Source organism: Rhamphochromis sp. 'chilingali' (genome assembly GCF_963969265.1).
Source record: "Rhamphochromis sp. 'chilingali' genome assembly, chromosome: 1".
Classification (NCBI taxonomy): Eukaryota; Metazoa; Chordata; class Actinopteri; order Cichliformes; family Cichlidae; genus Rhamphochromis; species Rhamphochromis sp. 'chilingali'.
The window spans coordinates 65,383,535-65,404,186 of NC_137929.1; the positions used below are offsets into that span (position 1 = coordinate 65,383,535).

At 41.2% G+C, this 20,652-nt stretch overlaps 3 protein-coding genes across 3 annotated transcripts; all 3 read right to left on the minus strand.

The window, feature by feature from the left end:
- Positions 1-15: 15 nt before the first annotated feature.
- Positions 16-6,084, minus strand: LOC308409618 (junctional adhesion molecule-like; the record flags this gene model as incomplete). The annotated part of the gene is made up of 4 exons (XM_080902500.1): positions 5,779-6,084; positions 1,134-1,484; positions 264-599; positions 16-176 (listed from the first exon to the last, which is right to left on the minus strand). The coding sequence occupies exons 1-4, from the start codon at positions 5,807-5,809 to the stop codon at positions 16-18; spliced, it is 879 nt and encodes a 292-aa protein (XP_080758626.1). The 5' UTR covers positions 5,810-6,084.
- Positions 6,085-8,066: 1,982 nt separating this feature from the next.
- On the minus strand, positions 8,067-10,071 carry LOC308405481 (uncharacterized protein). Its single transcript, XM_080896157.1, has 3 exons — positions 8,975-10,071; positions 8,771-8,888; positions 8,067-8,639 (listed from the first exon to the last, which is right to left on the minus strand). Exons 1-3 carry the CDS (start codon positions 9,080-9,082, stop codon positions 8,479-8,481), a joined length of 387 nt encoding a protein of 128 aa, XP_080752283.1. The 5' UTR covers positions 9,083-10,071; the 3' UTR covers positions 8,067-8,478.
- Positions 10,072-11,967: 1,896 nt separating this feature from the next.
- Positions 11,968-16,911, minus strand: LOC308405447 (uncharacterized protein). Its single transcript, XM_080896110.1, has 4 exons — positions 16,787-16,911; positions 15,044-15,394; positions 12,852-13,175; positions 11,968-12,673 (listed from the first exon to the last, which is right to left on the minus strand). Exons 1-4 carry the CDS (start codon positions 16,821-16,823, stop codon positions 12,582-12,584), a joined length of 804 nt encoding a protein of 267 aa, XP_080752236.1. The 5' UTR covers positions 16,824-16,911; the 3' UTR covers positions 11,968-12,581.
- Between the last annotated feature and the right edge of the window lie 3,741 nt (positions 16,912-20,652).

A 20,652-nucleotide genomic window follows, 5' to 3' on the forward strand; every position in this document is an offset into this window, starting at 1 on the left:
ACTTTTGAGTGACAGTTAAGGAGCCACCAGGGGACACTTGTTAGCCATTAGTGTGTCTGGCACGAGAGACTCACCTGACATGAAATAGTGTTGAAAACTATATATGAGACTGAGACCCCCAAAAACCACCAGAACAGGAAGAACTACGACAGCTGTGGCCCAAAGTGGAAGTTTTTCTGTGGAGAAACAAAAAATAAATGCATAAATAAATTATGACCTTTGAATTCTGAAGTTAATCTGAGCCACTGTCCACCAGCTCTGACCTCTGACATAGTGCAGCACTACTTTCCGTCTCAGGATGTCTTTGTCCCTGTAGATGGTGCAGATGTATCTCCCACTGTCTCTCTCTGTGGGCTGTTTCAGGGTCAGACTGAAGTCTCCAGTTTTCAGCAGGTCTTCATTCATTTCCGTTCGGTCTCTGTAAAACTTGTCCTGTTTCATAAGTTTGCCACCTTTGTTTGAATACTCCTGAACTATCAAGAGTTCTGGGTCAGAGCGAGTCCACTCCACTCTGGTGTTCTCAGGCAGGTCAGGTTCAGTTTTGCAGGGCAGGATGACAGACGCTGAGCCTTCCTCCACCTTCACCTCCATGGGGTGATCTGAAAGGACAAGAAAGCACAATATCAAATACAGGACCAATAGCAGTCACACTCATGGCAAATGACAAGTTTCTGCATTTCTGACCTCTGTTTTAAAAATGAGGATCACTACTCTTTGCTTTGAGTGATAACTAAACTAGAATTTATGAACTGATGCTACAGCTACAGACAATTGAGGGATCATAATGAATGTTTCAGTGTTTTAAAAGAAATCTTGAATTTTTCCTCATGGACAATATGTAAAAAGTCTACTGAGATTTGTCTCCCTGAGAAGAGAAGACAACTCTGCAGACCTAAAAGAATGTAATGCCATATACCACAGAGGCTGTATCAATAAGATCTTATTTGAGTTCACTTTCTTGCTCATGTTTTGTTGTTTCATCTTAAGGTTAGGTCCATTGTAAATCTTTCTGTTAGGTTAATCAAGACTTTCAGAACTATTCAGAAAAAACTTGGCTTTTCTTCTTGCTTTTGGGACTATTTGAGCTTTATCTACTGTACTGACTTTTACTCTTTCATAACAGCAGGTTTGACCTTTGACGTGCAGCTGGATGTCACTCAGTCTATGTTCTTCTCCTCCAGCACTGATGGAACAGGTGTAAATACCGCTGTCAGTCAGTTTGGGTTTCCTCAGAGTGAGGCTGAAGTCTTTTGTGTTTAGTGCATAACGACTCATTGATGTGCGCCCAGTGTAGCGCTGGTTTTGCCCTTTGAGATCGTCTCCTCCTTTTCCTTGTAGGTGGACAGATTTGGGATTGAGGTCACTGCAAGTCCACATCACTGTGGGATTGTCCTCGGGTATAGAACCTTTGTAAACATAGGGCAAGAGGACAGAATTCTCCCCCTCATATACCTCCACCACCACAGCCAGAGCATGCTGGGAAACTGTGAAGACACAAAAACAGAAATCAAAGGAATGTTTGGGTTTGATTTAGTGTTGAAATAATAGATGACAAGTAACATTATCTTTAGGGAACATTTTACAAAGAATGTTAATCTTTACATATTTAAATAGAGTGAAAAGGCTGCTGTGTCTGAAGGACCTCTCGATGTATCAAGAACAGTTTAATGCTCCTCAGCACAGATTATCCAAGTGTCCTTTTCTGTCCTGAATGGATGAACACATTCTCCCAAAACACTCCTAAGGAAGAATTTGGGTTAGGTCCCAGCTGCAAAAATGGACCACTAGGAGCAGAAATAGCTTTAAATGATCAACTAAAAATATTCCAACAGGCAGAGATGTAGTCAGTGTTGGGGAGTAATGGAATACATGTACTGGCTTGACACATTTAAAATACACAATATGAGAAACTCTATTCCGTTACAGTTAACGTTTAAATAGGTGGTAATCAGTTATCAGGTAACAAGTTCAGGCGCAGGTTTAGCTCAGTTGGATGAGCATGTCTTCAGGATCTCCAAGTATTAACATGCTGTTTTTAGACTTGGTGGATAGCATTAACAACCTGTTAGCTGCAAATAATCATGTGCAGTTTCACATGATTATTAACAGACAAAAAGAAAACATATTACTGATACAAAAATAGTTTTCTAAACAAGATCGCTGCAAAAAGTGCAGCCTTACCTAATGTCCACCCTACTGTTACTCATTTTATATTATGATTTAGGCTTAGAGTACTACCGTATCAAAAGATGGCAGCTGAGCTGGTTCATGCATCTTACAAGGATGCCTCCAAACTGAGGTTTTTCTAGGCATGTCCTAATGGAGGAGGACCAGGGCAGAACTAGGACTCGCAGCTTCAGTTAAGAGTGAGAAGAAAATAAAAATGCGTTCACGTTTGCAGTTTTGTCTTGTTCTACAATATTTGAAATTTTAAAAAACAAACACTACATTTTTGGAAATATTAATGGGTTTTTTCTTATTTGTTTGTTTGTTTTGTACTACTTGAACACTAAAGTGGTGCTCACATGAGATGACAGTGCCAGCATTTGCCCACAGCTCATTTAGGTTTTGAGACCCCTGCCCTGAAGTATCTGCAGTCATGATCAGAGTCCTCTAAATACTAATTTTTTTCTTTTATTACCTAATTTACTAGAGGAGGCACTGGTGCATCCTTTATGAAAGAGGAGATAATGTCGTACCACAGTAACTCAGATAAAAAAGAGAGCAATTTTTTGATTGATGTTTTGTTTCCTGTTTTGTTTCTGTTACAATATTATACATTAAAGTATAATATTGTAACAGAAACAAAACATTAATCAAAAAATTGCTGAAACACAAATTACAACATTGTATAAAAATTACAATCATCAACTCAAATACTTGGTTCTAATTGAACAGAAATTTCTATGAACTTGTAAGAACTGTGTAGGACATGAATCAGTCTGTGTCAGATCCTGAATTTGAAATTTCCACTGAAGTCACGGGTAAGAGACAAGTGGAACCAAGATCGAGGCCGTTTTCTGTTTGAAGTTTGCAAAGACTGCTAAATTGTGCCAGTGGTAATTCACTCTTTGCAACATAGTAGCTGTTCTAAACAGATTTTTCAGGTTTATTTTTAGTATGTTATTTGCAATTGGTGTTTGTTCTGGGAAAGATATTGCAGACTGAGCAATGATGCATTCCTCATGCGCCTCATTCCTTCTAATGGGGTCTTTCTTAAAAGTACTGGTCCCAGTAACAAAGGCGCCTGTCAACTCAGCAATCAAGGGAAAACCAACAACACACCCGGCAGAACAAGAATTTCACTCGCATGTACTGTACCAGTGTACTCCACTCCACAACCCTCAGGACAAAGGGACTAAAGACCTGAGTAACACTCTGGGCAACTTTGGGCTGACTCAGCATGTAACGGAGGCCACACATAATAGAGGACACACTCTTGACCTACTGATCTCCAAGGGCCCAGAGGTTCAGTCAATGAGCTCGTCAATACTTCAATGCTAACATGTTAAATGTAATGGACACTATTGCTCCCATTAAGGTGAAGGTTATCTCTGGAAGGAAAAAGTCTCCATGGAGAAACTCCACACTGGTGAAAAATGAAAAAAGAGAGTGTAGGAAAGCTGAGCGCAGATGGAGAAAAACAAACCTCCAGGTTCACTATGACATCTATAAGGAGAAACTTCACAATTATAATTTACAACTGAGGAGTGCAAGGAGGTCCTACTTCTCTGACATCATCACTAAAAACAGCCATAATGCTCGGGTCTTATTTTCTACAGTTGACAGGCTAACAAACCCTCCTGTGTCAGTGGCAGCTGAACTTCATTCGACCATGGCCTGCAATGACTTTGCCAAATTCTTCACAGAAAAAATCCAAAAGATTAGACAAGCAATTGGTACATCAACAGCAGATCCAGGATATGTACTGTGTACACCAAAAAACTGTTTAAACACCATGAAACAGTTTCACCCAATTAACAGCAAAGACCTGGAGGACATCTTAGGTCAACTGAACTCCTCCTCCTGCTGTTTAGATGTCCTGCCAACAAGTTTTTTCAAAAAGGTCTCAAAGACTTTAGAGTCAGACCTGTTACAGATCGTCAACTTTTCTTTAATGTCAGGTGTGTTTCCAGAACAACTAAAAACTGTAAAAGCTATAATCAAACCTATACTGGAAAAGGACAGTATAGGCACAACACAGAAGAGCTACCTCGTCAGCCCAGGACTCTGCAGTCTGTTTACACCTACAGGCCAGTGGACACTCTTTCAAGGATGAGGATGTAACATCCTGGACAGGGAGGAACGCTGGTTTGAGCGTGGAGTCAAGGAGGCCAATTACGTGAAAAGGGAAAGACCATCTCTGAATCAAGGAGGGGGCCTAAGGGTACATCTGTCACCATGTTACAATGCTGTGATTGCAGCCATTCCCCAACTCTGAATGGTACTCATGGCCATTGATCAGTGGGTTTTGGTCAGTGGTTGTTGGTCATGAGATTTTGCATAATTAAGATTAACAGACTGACCTCCCAGCCCATTGTTCCTCAGTGGGCTGGTTTCAGTCATTATGCAAATGTACTGGTTGGGGAAACCTGCAGTCGGCTGAGACTGAAGGAGTCACTTGGATGAGTGATGAAACGTTTCTCCCACAAAACGCTACGTCCAGATGAACAGAATCAACTTTTGGAGATTTACTTTCCTGGATGATTAAGAATGCATCAAGATGCCTTTAAAGAGATTTTAAAGTTTATCCCGATTTCATTATTTATGTCTGTTCTTATATAGCAGCCTTTATTATGAGCATTACTTTTGTTCTGTGTCATTTGGAACAGTGTCAAAGTAGTATTTACTGTAAATCACTGGTATGTAACACCGAAATAACTCATGTGGTCAAGTATCTTCTGTCACTGTCTGTTTATGTTTGACTTCAGGAGGCAGACCATAAACAACCCCATGAAATTGTTAATCAAACTCTCTTTTCTGCTCTTTTCACCAGTAATCAATTCAGTAATCATTAATTTGTATTCTATATTATATTATCTGACTTTTTGACAGAGCCCAGACACAAATCTGCAAGTGTGTCCACAACTCTCCAACATACTTTTAAGTGAAGTTTAGTCTGCACTGGGTTTTTGTTGTCGTTTTGTTTTAGACTGTTACTGTTTCTGACTTCCTGCCCAGCTAAACTATGCATGTTGACGGTGCTTCCTTGAAAAAGATTTTTACTTAAACAACTTAGTTTTATTTTCTGGGAAGTTAGTGAAACGCTGCGGTGAAATCAAACTTTTCAGAGGGAATCAGTTCCGGTTACCGCATCAGTGGTAGTTTGCGAGATTAAACAGGAAATAAACAATCCTCACAGTTTTGAACAAAAAAAAGAAAAGCTTTCGATTTTAACTGGTAACATTCCAGTCAGTCACACTTCGGTAACAATAGCAGATATAGATGGCCACTTCATTGCATGTTCCTGTCACCTGTCTGAGAATGATGTTGTGATATAAAGGATTATCGGACCTGTCAATAAAGCCTTTTATCTCAGATCTGCAGCCATGACCTGTGTCACCGAGCTAGCTTAGCACGGCTAGTTAGCCTCTCCCAGGCTCAAACTTTCAACACAAAGTCGGTCCAGACTTTCTCACACCACCCCTCGCTCTCTTACAAATAAAGCCATCATTACATCGGTAATTTCACACACTGCGTGTATATACCTGTGCGATAAAACTTCGGTCTGAGTGCAAGATAAACATTGTTTACATAAAGTATATAAGAGTTTCTTACCGCTCGTGAGGAGCAGGAGCAACAGCAGCATCTTCAATCTCCTGCAAGAAACAGCAACCAGTTAAATCCAAATACTTCTCATTGTTGCTCTTAATATTTGGGGATTTATATCTCATTTGGAGCCGTCGATAAAAGACAGTGGAGGGAGTAACACCAGCTATACTGTTTACTTTCGGTTTCACGTGAACAACAGTGTCCTGTCTTCCAGGTTAACTGGTTATTACTTTCATGATGTGCGGATCGATCCTGAAATATCGATTCTTCCGATACCAATCATTGATGTTCTAGAATCGATTCTCACATTAAAATATCGATATTTTTAGTAATTTAGGGTTAATTTATAGTTTATCATTAACAGCAACACAGTGGAAAGAAACTATAACACTCGGATTGTCTACATTCAAAGGAACTACTTCTTCTTCCGCCTTTCATACTCATGTGCGAAATACGGCCGTATAAATGTCTCGCAGCCCCTTGGCGCGCGCGCTCACAACAATGGCTGAGCGTAATTGTGCGGACATATTTTACCTCCACAAACAGCTGAGACGTGGTTTGGATACATGTGGCAAAAAAGTGCCCCAAGAGTGAGATGTTGTGGCCATACTTTCCCAACCTTGAGACCTCAGAATTAGGGAGACAATTCAAAAGGGCTGTTTTGGGGTGATAAATACATTTTACAGTGTTTCTTTATCGGATAAAATACGTTAAATGTCACCATTATTATTGGCCGGCCTGGAAACAGCGGGGGTGTCCAAATTCAGAGGCTGCTTCCACCTGAGGACCCGCCCTTCAGGGTCTAAAGAAAGCCGCGTAGTACGTCACGAGCTCCCTCGGTGGAGAGAAACTCAGCCGTCTGCTCCTTGCTATCTAAAATATAACCGGGCGCTGACGTAAACACTCGACCGTCTCACACTTCTGTTTAATTAGTTTTCTGTTTGACGTTTATTCAGCTGTGTGAAAACCCCGGAGGAATCCACCCGAGGGATTAATAAAGTTAAATTTAATTTAATCTTTAATCTAATAACTTTAATCTCAGCCAAACCGATTTACTCACGAACAAACGAAACACTGAAAAAGCCAAACAAGAACATTTATAAGTTATCAAAGTGACTCATATATCATGTTTAACCCGAGTAGCGAAAGACCGCGGGGATTTGAAGACGATGTGTCGGTCGGCTCAGATATTTGAAGTTTACACAGCTACATTCTCACCTGAAAATATGTTAAAAGTTATTTTTTTTTGCGACCCAGAAAGAGAAATAAGAGTAATATTAAAACTAAGTAGCTGCAGCCATTGTTGGAAACTGGAATTGGCTCAGCCACGCTATGAACTCTGCAATATGGTTTTTCAATTTTGTTGTCCAGGTGGAAATTCGGGAGAATGGTGGCTCCGGGATTCTCCCGGAAAAATCGGGAGGGTTGGCATGTTTGGTTGTGGCAACATGTCAAACACCTCAAAGTAAATCATATCACAGAATATGAGGCGCGTATGTTGAGACGAATCGCGTCTCTCTAGTTTTTTTTATTTCTATATGATGAACTCTGCATTATTAAGTGATAAGAACAAGTAATCTGATGTCCTGTAATCATTATGATGCTATAATTTGAGATACAATAAATAAAATACGATTTTTTTGTATAAAGTACTTGGTATCGGATAGGAAAGGAAATCAGTGGTATCGCACATCACTAACTTTCACTGGCATATGTATTATCTGAGGGAGCTGCACTGCTCAAACACCTCTTATCTCCAAACTAAACTCTCAGCGCCCTGAACTTGTTTATTGATTAAACTTACGATAAAACATTACAAATACACTTACTCAGCAGTGGCGTGTTGTAATGCAGTGTATCGCCGCATGGTGGCGTCTCTTGTGTCATGACTGGTAGGTCACCCTCGTTTTTATTCTTCTTCGTTGTGTACGTGTCACACAGTGGAAATTTGTGTTTTTATGTTTTATCAATCTGTGTGTTGGTACATAGTGTTGATTTTATTTGCATGATTTTATTGTGATATTTATATTGCATGTTTGTTTATATTTATACGGCATGGTTTTATCCTCATATTTATATTATGTGTGTTAATGTTGTACCATGTTCCTTTAATTCACTGCGGACTAAACAGACAATTGTAGGCACCTGTGAGGTGGGGGCGTTCCCCAAGGTGGCCTATCAGCCGCCAGGTTGACCTGTTAAAGGGGATAGCGAGCGCAGAGACAAAGAGAGGAGTGACGCACGAAAGGTGGGCAGGAGAAAAAGGAACGCGTGCAAGGCCGCACGGTAGTGATGGGCAGATGAAGCCCCATGAAGCACTGAAGCTTTTCATCCAATTGGTTCACCCCAACGCGAAGCTTCATGAAGCTTCATTTGCTCTAGCAGGACACCTACTGGACGTAAAAATAATAGCTGGTATGAATTTGAAGAGTGTGGCATTTTGCACACAGCCTGTAAATGTCAACAACAAAAGGAGTGTGTAAAACATGTATATTGTAGTGATGGCAGTATACTGTGTATATTTATAGTGGCAGTATGGAAAATGATTATTTGGAAATGCTTAAAATGGAAATGATCATTTACTGTGAGGTGAGGTGTGGTTGGGGTGTGGACAGTGGTTGTGCTTTTGTAACGTTGAGGTATGGACAGCTACACACTGAGGCTTTGAGCCTCAGTCCTGCCTGTTCACATTTTATTCTGTAAAAACTAAATTTTCACTGCTTTTATGACCTTTTTAGTGGGGAGAACATAGCTAGGATTTAATGATTTAACAAATCTTTTGAATCCTTTGTCCTCCACAATGCTAAATGGCTGGGAGTCCTCAATCACCATGCTGACCAGGTCTTCATCTATTTGAGATTGTTCTCCTGAGGAAAGACAATAAAGATAAAGCACAAATATAAATATCACATACGTAACTTATAACAGTTGTATAATATTGTTATATCATTTAGTAACATTACTGCATCCTATATTATCATTGCATTTGATGGCTCACCTGGTCTTGCTCCACAATCGGTGTCCCCCTTATTCTCATGCAAAGCTCTGTAGTGCCTAAGCATGGATGAGGTGTTGTTGTTATATCCCAGCTCCCTGGCACATAGCAAACACTTCACCTTGTACAAAAGTCAAGACAGCTCAACATAAATTGTATTGCACCATCAGTATCATGAAAATACATCTTCTGTAGAAATTTACATACCTTGTTGGGAGGAATAAGATCAAAATGTTCCCACACAGGGGAGGACATCCTCCTCTTCTTAGCTGGCTCCATTCTCTCCTGACTTTCCTCACTCTCATAAACCTCCATACGGTCTCCAAACTCTCACTAACCGCAACTCTCCATCAAACACCCACATTTTTGAATGAAGTCTGAGGGGTTTATATCGCTGTCATATCTCGCAGCAAAGTTCGAACCACTTCATGAACCAGTCACGTGGTACAGCCGGGCAGCGAGGCTTCGGACGTCATCATTTTCAGCTCCTCCCATAAATGAAGCAAGCCTCGATACGCGCTTCGCGGAAACGCCCCCTCCATTACTCGACACACGCTCCGAAGCCTCGATACAGAACGTCCCATCACTACCGCACGGGTGTGGAAGGAACTGCTGCCTGACTGTGAGGTGCCGCGAGTCGTTCGGCGATCCAGTCCCAACGCAGGAACAGCAACAGTGGGCGGCGATGGCCGCAATGCACAACAGGGCAGGGATTCCCTTCTGCCTGCATCTGACGGTGAGACGAGGGAGGCCGTGTTCAAGTGTGGAGTGGGGCGGGACTGTGCGGCGACGCGCTGTCAGGAGGAGACAGGTCTGCGAAAGGAGCCTCCTCCCTGGTCTGCTGCTGGCGAGTTTTATCATACCGGAAGAGAAGTTCCTCTCCTGTCTCTTTCAGATAAGGACCCTTCGCCCATGTGTGGCTGGACTGTGGGATTATGGGACTATGGGAGGGTAATCTTAGCATATGGAAAACATGTTTTAGCCTTGTTTTAATAGTGTATAGTTATTTCTGCCAGCAGGGTTTTTAGCGGGTTGCAAACACTATTCTTATTGTATACGGGGAATTTTAACTTGTATTTGTGATTCTGGCTGTGTTTTCTTATGAAAATAAAGGGTGTTTGAAGCCAGCTTAGTTTCTGTGCCCTGAGCGCTGACCCGCTCACTCCCCTTTCTGCTTGTATGTATAAAGAGGTGGTGGTGAAGATTTAGGTCCACCAGTCATAGCGGCTACATACGCGGACTAGTGTGCTCTCGTGTGTGGTAGAGCTGGCGCTTTTATTTTTGATATTTGAAATAAATGAGTACTTGTGGAAAGTTAGAAGTTGTTGCTCATTTGCTATCCACCTGCACACATCTGCAGCTGGCGTCGTCTCCACCGCATGTTACAAAGTGTGACTTTCACCAGGTAACGTGGACATTTTTCCTGAATCAGCAGTAGGTGTGTTCAGGTAAAATGAGGGTCCAGAGCTTATCGCTGGTGTCATGAGGAAAATGTCGGCTCATTATTTACCTCATTACCATCAAATGATTCAGATGCACCAAACTATGAAAAACATTGGATTACAGGAAAACTCGATGCATGCTCAATAACCCAGGTAAAGAAATCCCACAAATGATTTCTGATCATCTGGACGCAGTAATTTCAGTTTCACATTCTGCAATTCTTCCTGATGTTCATGAACCACAAAAATGCTTTAAAATTTTAGCCATCAAAAAATCAAGAATAAATTCTCTCTGAGAATGTGTATTTCTTATCCTCATCAGATAAAGAATTTAGATGCTCTTAAAACCTGCAGACCCTCCCCCAGGAAGAGCGAGACTCTTTCCCAGAGATCTGAGTCCAGTTTGTGGTTTTGAACCCCTTGATGTCTAATCTCAAACGTTAACCTCTCTAGATCATATTATCGCTGCAGCTTCAGTAACCATGGCGATATACTCCAACAAGATGTGTACGACCTTAATAAAATAGAGAAGTTGAAGTTTTCTCAATAAGCCTCAAATCCTGGTTCAGGGGTGTTGTTTAGACCACAAACACCACAGAAGAAGAACATTAAACGTTAGCAAGATACATTTATTGGGATTTATTTAAGAAGAATAGTGCATGTTTGTAAGCATCCTTATAAAAATATATGTCAAACATGTTGAGTGCTTATTCACATAGTCCTGCCTGTAGCGATTTGTGAAATGTCCATAGACTAACTCAAAACAACACAAAGTGGGCATGAAACACTACACTACATGTATTAAGGCTGATTTACATCATGGAGCCTTGCTCTAAAAAACTTAGATTTATCGCTCTCTGTAAAGCATAGTGTGGATTTAATAAATAAGTGTTTAAAAGATGTTTAGTCTCAGTACAGAATGTGATGTGCTTTATAAACCCTAACATTACAGCCAACAGGGTGCAGATGACACCCAGCTCTATCTGTCCATGAAGCCAGATAACACACACCAATTAGCTAAACTGCAGGAATGTCTTAAAGACAAAGACCTGGATGGCTGCTAACTTTCTGCTTCTTAATTCAGATAAAACTGAGGTTATTGTACTCGGCCCTGAAAATCTTAGAAATATGGTATCAAAGCAGATTCTTACTCTGGATGGCATTACCTTGGCCTCCAGTAACGCTGTGAGGAAACTTGGAGTCATTTTTGACCAGGACATGTCCTTCAACGCTCATATTAAACAAATATGTAAGACTGCTTTCTTCCATTTGTGCAACATCTCTAAAGTTAGAAATATCCTGTCTCAGAGTGATGCTGAAAAACTAGTTCATGGATTTATTACTTCCACGCTGGACGACTGTAATTCATTATTGTCCTGCTCCTCACATACAAGGTCTTAAATAATCAGGCCCCATCTTATCTTAATGACCTTGTAGTACCATATCACCCTATTAGAGCACTTCGCTCTCGCTCTGCAGGCCTACTTGTTGTTCCTAGAGTATTTAAAAGTAGAATGGGAGGGAGAGCCTTCAGTTTTCAGGCCCCTCTTCTGTGGAACCAGCTTCCAGTTTGGATTCGGGAGACAGACACTATCTCTACTTTTGAGATTAGGCTTAAAACTTTCCTTTTTGCTAAAGCATATAGTTAGGGCTGGACCAGGTGACCCTGGATCCTCCCTTAGTTATGCTGCAATAGACGTAGGCTGCCGGGGATTCCCATGATGATGAGTTTTTCCTTTCCAGTCACCTTTCTCACTCACTATGTGTTAATAGACCTCTCTGCATTGAATCATATCTGTTATTAACCTCTGTCTGTCTTCCACAGCATGTCTTTATCTTGTCTTCCTTCTCTCACCCCAACCGGTCGCAGCAGATGGCCCCGCCCCTCCCTGAGCCTGGTTCTGCCGGAGGTTTCATCCTGTTAAAAGGGAGTTTTTCCTTCCCACTGTCACTAAAGTGCTTGCTCATAGGGGGTCATATGATTGTTGGGTTTTTCTCTGTATCTATTATAGGTTATACTGTACAATATAAAGCGCACTGAGGCGACTTTTGTTGGGATTTGGCGCTATATAAATAAAATTGAATTGAATTGAATGTGATCATGTGGTTGTAGGAACGCTCCTCTTCCTCAGAGGATCCACCTGTGCTTCCTCTCCTCTCTCCTCCACCTGTTACAGTGAGGGAACGTCCTCCATGATGGAGGAGCTGCTGGAAAGTGCTGAGAGTTTCCTCCAGAGTGAGACCTCTGTCACAGTTCAGAGGATCTACGGCAGCAGAGACCTTCATGGACACTAAAAGTCTCAAACACACAACAACAACATCACACTGACTCCACTCTGACATCACTGATCAATAATCAAAGAACACACAGATCAAACTGATTGATCAGCCATCAGAGGAGTCGGATCAATGGAGCTGCTTCTGTTCCTGATGTCCCCTGTTTGATCCTGGACCTGAACTCTCCCTGCAGAGGAGACACAAGACAGTCAGAGACACACACACACACACACACACACACACACAAACGCACACAAACGCACACACACACACACACACACACAAACACACACAAACGCACACACACACACACACACACACACAAACGCACACACACACACACACACACACACACACACACAAACCTTTGACTTTGAGCAGCACAGTTTTGTATCTGTAGATCTGTGTGCTGTCCACTTCACATCTGTATTCTCCACTGTCTCTCTCTGTGGGCTGTTTCAGGGTCAGACTGAGGTCTCCAGTTCTCAGCAGGTCTTCATTCATCTGTATTCGGTCCACATAAACTTGGTCCTGTTTGTCAGGCTGGTCAGAGCCGTTTTGATACACATAAACGGTCCTAAATGGTTCATAGTGTCTCCACTCCACTTTAGCATCTTCAGGCAGGTTTTCTGTATTTATAAAGGGCAGCTGGACAGACTCCACCCCCTCCTCCACCTCCACCTGACAGACTGAGAGGACAACAAACACAACATGACAGACAGCAGCAGGTTTCAGAGTTGCAAGAGTGCTCAAGGACGTCCTACCATTTATTAATCATATTTGAATCATATCTATCTAATAGTCACTCATTTGTTCATGCAAAGTTTCACAGGGTTCAGTCCCAGGACCAGTTCTATTAACACATGCTTCCCTTAGACAGTTTCATCAGAAGACATAGCATACATTTTCACGGCTATGCAGATGACACCCAGCTCTATGAAGCCAGATAACACACACCAATTAGAAAAACTGCAGGAATGTCTAAAAGACATAAAGACCTGGATGGCCGCTAACTTTCTGCTTAGGTTACTGTACTTCTTGGAAATATGTTACTCACCAGCTTACTCTGTAAGACTAGTACCATTTAATTTAATTGCTATTGAAGTTGTTTGAAATTATTTTTGATCAAATCAAAATGAATTGCTGACCAGGTTTGAGAGCCGATTATGTAATATGCAGTTTGTTTGTAACAGATCTTAGAGGCACGCGCTAAGGACAGGGGAACCTCCAGAATTTTTCCATAGGGGTGAATATTTATGGGGGCCACAAAAATATTTTTCAAGATTTCTGAAAAACTTCAGGACTGAAGTTTTAAGTGCACATCATTGTTTTATATGTGAAACTTTCTGCCATGAGGGGATTATTATGGAAACCCAGCTCCAGAGACTGTAATCCCAGCTTCCACCCACCATCTAGACACACCTCACCTGTCATCTCTGGCTCCACATCCTTACAACTGTGCCCCATCTCCACTTTAGTCTCTGGTAAAGAGGGTGGGCTGGCTTAACCTGTGGCCAGCCACCCTCTCACCAGACCAATAGCCAGGCTGCCCTCTGTCTCCTTCCGCACCCTTGCACCAATTCACCAGCTTCTTTCATAGACAGCCCAAGGCTACAGGTGGGCCCTGCCTGTGCTAACATCAGCAGGTGCTCAGGGTGAGGAACAGAAACAGGATATGAGCCCTGTGTAGCCCCAGCAGGAGCAATCAGAGATCCCTGAGAAACCTGTGTAACCTGAGAATCAGGTGCATCTAGGTCCAAGCTAGTAACAGATTTTGTCTGCTGACGCTGGGTCCCTGGTGTCAGCTTTTGCCCTGGTCAACACAAAAACTTTTTTTGGTCTTGCCCTGCCCAAGTCTCTGCTTGCAAGCCCTGCTTGTCAGAGGAGACAGCATGACCAAATGAGGGTACCGATCTGTCTAAACCCAATCCTGAGGGTCCTCGGTCGCCTGAGCCTGGGTGTCCTGGACCATCTCGAGGTGAAAAGAAGAAATGGCAATTCATACACAAAATATTTTGCCCCCTGTTTTTGTGGTTAAATCTGCTGATAAGTATTCAAAATTAATGAAAGCATATGTATTTTATTCAGTTGGAGGTCTTCCAGTACCAAATCCTGGTGTTTGATGGAAAGCAGTTCACCTACAGTATAAACAGACCACAACATGATAATAACCAACCAGCTGTGCTTTCCAAGGATGGATGCATGATGTGCAATGTAAATGCTTTTAGCTCTCTAGGAGTGTAGGTTATTATCAGGTGTTTGGAAAAGAAATAAAAAGCAAAAAACAACAACCCCACCAAAACAAAGCAAAGCAAAATCTAAATCAATTCAGTGGCCAAACCACAAATAATATGAGAAAGTAACATGATGCATTATAGCAGTATATTTTTGTGCAGTTGATATTTTATACCTTTTAATGAGTGAAAATAACGTAAACCAGAAAAGCTAATTCATTCAGTACAGTGTGAAATTCTTTTTTTAATAATAACTGTATTAAATCCCTGTATTTTCTCATAAATGTGGTAAGCAGTTGTTTTTTAAATAATCAGTTGCTGACCTTTGACCTTTAGCTGCACATCTCTCTGTCCTGTTTCTTCTTTCCCATCACTGATGGAGCAGGTGTAGACGCCGCTGTCAATCAGGTCTGGTATTCTCAGAGTGAGGCTGAAGTCTGAAGTCTCCAGAGCATCAGGCCTCATTGATGTGCGCCCGCTGTAGCGGAGGTTCTGCTTTTTGAGATCATCACCTTCTTCTCGTCGCAGGTGGACAAACGTGGGACTGAGATCACTGCGAGTCCACATCACTGTGGGATTTTTCTCAGGAATAATAGCAGAGTACTGACAGGGCAGCAGAACAGACTTTGCCTCCTCATACACCTCCACCACCACAGCCAGGGCATGCTGGGAAACTGTAAGGACACACAAGCAGAAAGACAAATTAACAGCATGCTTTGAGTTTGTGTCAGCATCCACGTGCTGGAATGCAGGTTACCTTATCTGCAACTTCTACACTCAGTCTATCCATGTAAGCGGGACCTGAGGGACCTTTGAAAGGGACCAGACTTTTGATGCAGTGTTGGTGTAATGATGGCAGCATATGACCAACCACAAAAATGAACAGGGTTCATGAAAACTAACCTACGAAGCCAATGTTGGAAAATCTGAAGGTCTGCAGCTTAATTTACCACAGAAACAAGTGGAGCTCCTTCACATAACGCACAACGGAGGGTTAAACTCTGCCCAAGATCCTAATCCTGCTTCTCCTGATCAACAAAACGTTAAGCAGAGAATAAAAATTTAGTGTGAAAAGATTCAGTTTCTCTCTCTCCTGGTTTGTTCAACAGTTTTTGATGTAAATGTCTGAGTGAAGCGACGTTCAACGTTCACTCTGAGCTCTGAAGTCTGAGATGCCACTCAGATGACCACTGTGCAAGGAGAAAAAATAAAAAAATAAATATCCTGTTGAATCAGAAATGTGTAATTAAACAGCTGAAAAGGTCAAAAGTAATGATCAAACAGTTCAGCTGTAACAGCTGCTGCACAGAAACCCTTAAAGCTGATGTGCAATTCATGCACAAAACATTATTAGTGAAATGTACAGGTGGTCCTGGCACAAATACAAACACAAGCAAACCAAACAACTGCCTCTTAAATTGTATTACAAATAAACACAGTTTGCAGAAGTCTACGAGGACAAAGCTTCTTTTCTAAACGTGGCAGTACAGGTCACATGACTTCTGGAACAATGTCCTTTGGAGGAAGCGCACCAGCAAATCTACATGTCTGAATCTCTGAAGGAGAAAAGAATCAAGATTTTGCAATGGGTCAGTCAAAGTCCAGACCATAACCCAACTGAAATGCTGTGGTGGAACTAAGAGAGAGCTTTGCATAAACAAATGTCCAAAAACCTCAATGAACTGAAGCAATGTTGTACAGCAGAGTGGGCCAACTGTTCTTTTTACAGGGATGATTAGAAATAACTATATCACAGGTGTTTGACAAAGTTTATATATACAGATCAGGCTGAATGAAACAGCTACCAACAAGAGTGTGCGAGAGTCCAAGTGCTGTGTATTCTGATCTGTGTGCTTTGACTGGAAAACCAGTTGTAACATGAGCTCATCTGAAAGGCACCAAGAAGAATCCAGAGATTTGAAAGTTGCTGCTTTGGATCGTTAGTTTGATCTGAATCAGAATCCAGTGTTTGATGGAAATCTCCTCCTGCTGCACTTCAACACATTAAAGAGAGAGAGATGAAAGAAAAGCTGATGATGAGAGCAGAGAGAGGAAGGTGTACTTACCGTGCAGGAGGATCACAAACACCACAAACATCTTCATGTTCCTGTCAAACTCAGAGACTCTTTAAAAGCCCTTCAGGACATCAGCTCACAGCAGCTTCACTTTCCTCTGCTGATCATCTACTGACACTCTCACACTGCTTCACTGACACTGTGAACCACACAAAGTTTCACACTTCAGTGAGGGAGGACGTCTGTTGCTCAGATCATTCCAACAGAAACTTTAACCTCGATCAGATCGGGGCAGACTGTGAGGAAAGTGAGGAAAAGCAGGAGAAACAAGCTCATTAAATAAGAGACATCAGACAAAGGTCATTTACACTGAAGTCAGATCCAACTTTATGAAGAAGCCAGCAATAAAATCTGAATCTTGTGGAGGAAAAATCTAACGTGAATGAATTTTGGTGTTTGAGCTAAAATATTTTCCCTTTACTGAGTTTACAGTTAGAGTCCATACAATAAATACTCATAATAATAATACTGTATATGAGTGTTTTACAGGACTAACACTGTGAGTTCAGCTGCTGCCACCAACTTTTATGACATGTCACATTATCCTGTAAAACACACTCTTATCTCTTTATCAATAAAATGAACTGAACTTTGACCTTTAGGATGTTTATCCTTTGCACTACTAAACCTAAGGTCTGCAGCCAGACTGGATGAATAATAACAGAAGCAGAGGACGAGGATGAATACAGGACTTACCTCATTTGTGCATTTAACCTGAAACTTTGTGTCCACATTAGACACTGAGGGCGGCTCTGAGGCCCATTCATTAAGGATCCATCAATTTTCAACAAACTGAAAGTGTTTCAGACTACATCTGAAAAGAAGCCAGAAAGAATAAACACATCAGTAAACTTCAAATAAAGACATTAAAAAAGGAATGAAGGACTTGTGATGTTCCTGTTGGTCTCGCTAAATGGTCAAAATAATGAAGGCTGTTCTTTCTGAGCCCAGGACAAAGAATCCTAGAAAAACAGGAAGTGATGAGTTCTAAATGAAAGTCAAACAGTCTGAATGTGTGATGGCGATGTTGAGATTAGCTCTATTTAAAAAAACAAACTGTATCCGTAAAATGAGAGAAACTAAAAAAGACTGCACAGGTCTGCAGTAGTGGAGAGGTTAAACTGCACACAGAAAGATGTTCACACGTCGCAACAGAAGCTGCATTTCCTCTTAATATGAGTGTTTAAAAAACACAACCACTCAATAAAAGGAAAGTCGCTCTGCGTTGTGGTTCTAATAGTTTTCTTCCCCCTAAAACTCTTTAACCTTGATGACATGTTGCATCTACTTTGAGGTTTAGAAACAAATCTTTGGTGCTCAGATAATCAGCTTTCAGCCTCAAATTAAGACAAAGCAAAAAGTTTTGTGTAGGACTTTAGCTCTGACCAGTAAGCTTGTACTTTAAAAAACAAACAAACTAGTCTTTTTTTTTTAATTTGGCAGAGTTTAAAAGAGTAAATTTTGCTTGTCCCTGTACAAATCACTTTCTATATTTTGAAAGTACAGTGGTATTCATATCATATGCTATCTGCTTAGCAGGTTAATTAATTAAATTGACAGAAAAGGGGTTCTGTAAACTGTGCATATGCTACAAGCTGATTAGCTGACAAGTGGAACAGCTGTGTGTTTGTTTCAAGGTGACCAGCAGCTGACTCCACCCAAAGGAAGTGACCTCACACCTGTTTTATTCATTGAAACAGGATGATGAAAAGCTGTGAGCGAGCGTTTTGAGATGTAAACACTCACTCAAGAAGAAAAAGACTGGATCAGACTAAAAGTTAGCCAGTTGTTTTTATTTTCACTTATTTAACAGGATGGCTCATTTCAATAAAATCAATATGAAACAGTAGAAGATGGAAACCTGCCAGATTTGAGCTAAACTGCTCATTTCCATGTGTCGTCCATGGGCAGGTCACATGACTCTATCCAACATACAAAGACACACAAGAAAAGCCAGAGAAACAAAGACAAATCCAAACAATCCATCATACTGAGTCAAAGTGATCACAGGTCTGCTTGTTGGAAATTACATTAAACGTTACACAAAGAACAAAAAAGAACTAAACTTCATAAAAACTTCACAAATGATGCTTTAAATGAAAAATAAATCCCTGTAAATAATTCAACAGGTCACATGTTAGAACCACCTTAACAAAATCTGTAGCCGCTCACTGTGGTTTGTCCCAGCAGCTCTTAGGAAACAAACTGCTAACTTCAGTGTCAGCACACACTGTTAGTAAACTATGCAACACTGAATTCAGGTTTCAGTTGTGTTAAGTTGTGAAGTTGTGATGAAAGTCTTCTTACTGACACAGGTAGGATGGTCAGGCGTCCTCTGTTCCTTCACTGTTCATGAACTGTCACTTATAAAATGCTGCCAAACATCAACTACACTCAATAACTAAACGTGTGCAGGTTAAAGTGATGGACGCCCAGATCTGCACTCCAAATACAAACAGACTAAAGGTGTTTCCTCCAGAAACAAAGACAATATTTACAAAGGTCTCACAGGTAAATTGTGAGCGATCACAGCAGCATCTCATCCTGACTAACAGCTTTTAGATGCAGGGAGAGCGTCGTGGTTCAGAGGTGGTTCAGCAGATGATGAAGGCCTTTCTGTTGCATTGTGTAGTGCTGTGGAGGCCATGATGGTCGACTGGGTCTGCTTCTACTGAACTCACAAACACTTCTGAGGTATTTACACCTGAAGCCTCATTGAATGTGAGTCAGAAACAAACGGCTCAGCTGTGATTAATGGATGTTTCCCTGCATTTCTATTTTCACACACTTTATTTCTTACAGCAGGAAAACTGAACAGAATGTATGTAAGAGGTCAGAGTGAGGATGACGTCACTTAATACAGGAAATACATGTTTGTCTGTTTTGATGATGAAGGACTTCTTCAGCTCTGTAAACAGCTACACTTGAGAGGACAGAGGTGATTTCATGGATCAATAACAATGTGTTTATCAGCTTTCATCATCGCAGTGCAGACATGACGTCAGATCTATCAGAGTGAAGGCCGTCTCTCTGATGACGTCACAGAGCAGAGTCCTTCTGTCCAATAAAGGATCTCAGATCAGCTGCTGCCATCTTGTGGCCACAGTTGGTTACTGTCTCTGAAAGTTGTCTCATGTTTCCTGTTGTCCTGCTAACAAAGGCTGGAGCTCATCATGCTGAGAGGGCAGCAGCATTTTGTGGCTCTTCACACATGTTCATTATATTCTGATGATCCTAGATGGAGACAAACTACAGATAAGTGTGTTCAGCCCAACTAGTTTATCTCATTACAGCAGTTTGATGTTTCCCTTTGAATCCCCCTGAAGATCCTGACAGTGAAGCACGTACATAATACTCCAGCCTTTCAACTCTGAGCTTATTTAGTTCTATTAATACACTGAAATCTCATTTGTGTCATGAAGAAAGTCTTTAATCAAACAGAATTCAAAGATCAGAAACATTTCATATATGGAGTTAAACATGAATCATTGTTTCAACAACATATTTATTGTTGTCATAAACAGACAAGAAGACAACAACAAACTGCTCCTCCCATTCAACACATGTCAGTCCATATCCCAGCAAACTAAATCATCTCCATTTACACATCAAATAGAAACATGAATCACTTGGAATGATTAGAAACTTGATAGAATTTCAAATCTAGTTTGGGGAGTCATTCAGTGAGAAACAGTGAAATGATTTTCCATGTGAAAAGGTGGACAGCAGAAACAGAAAGAAACAGTGAAACTAAAAGAGAAACAAAGAGCTTTGGAACAACGAGGCAGCAGGAGGACAGCTGCAGTTTAACAGCTTCAACTCACTGACAGGAAACAACATTAGAAACATCATCATCC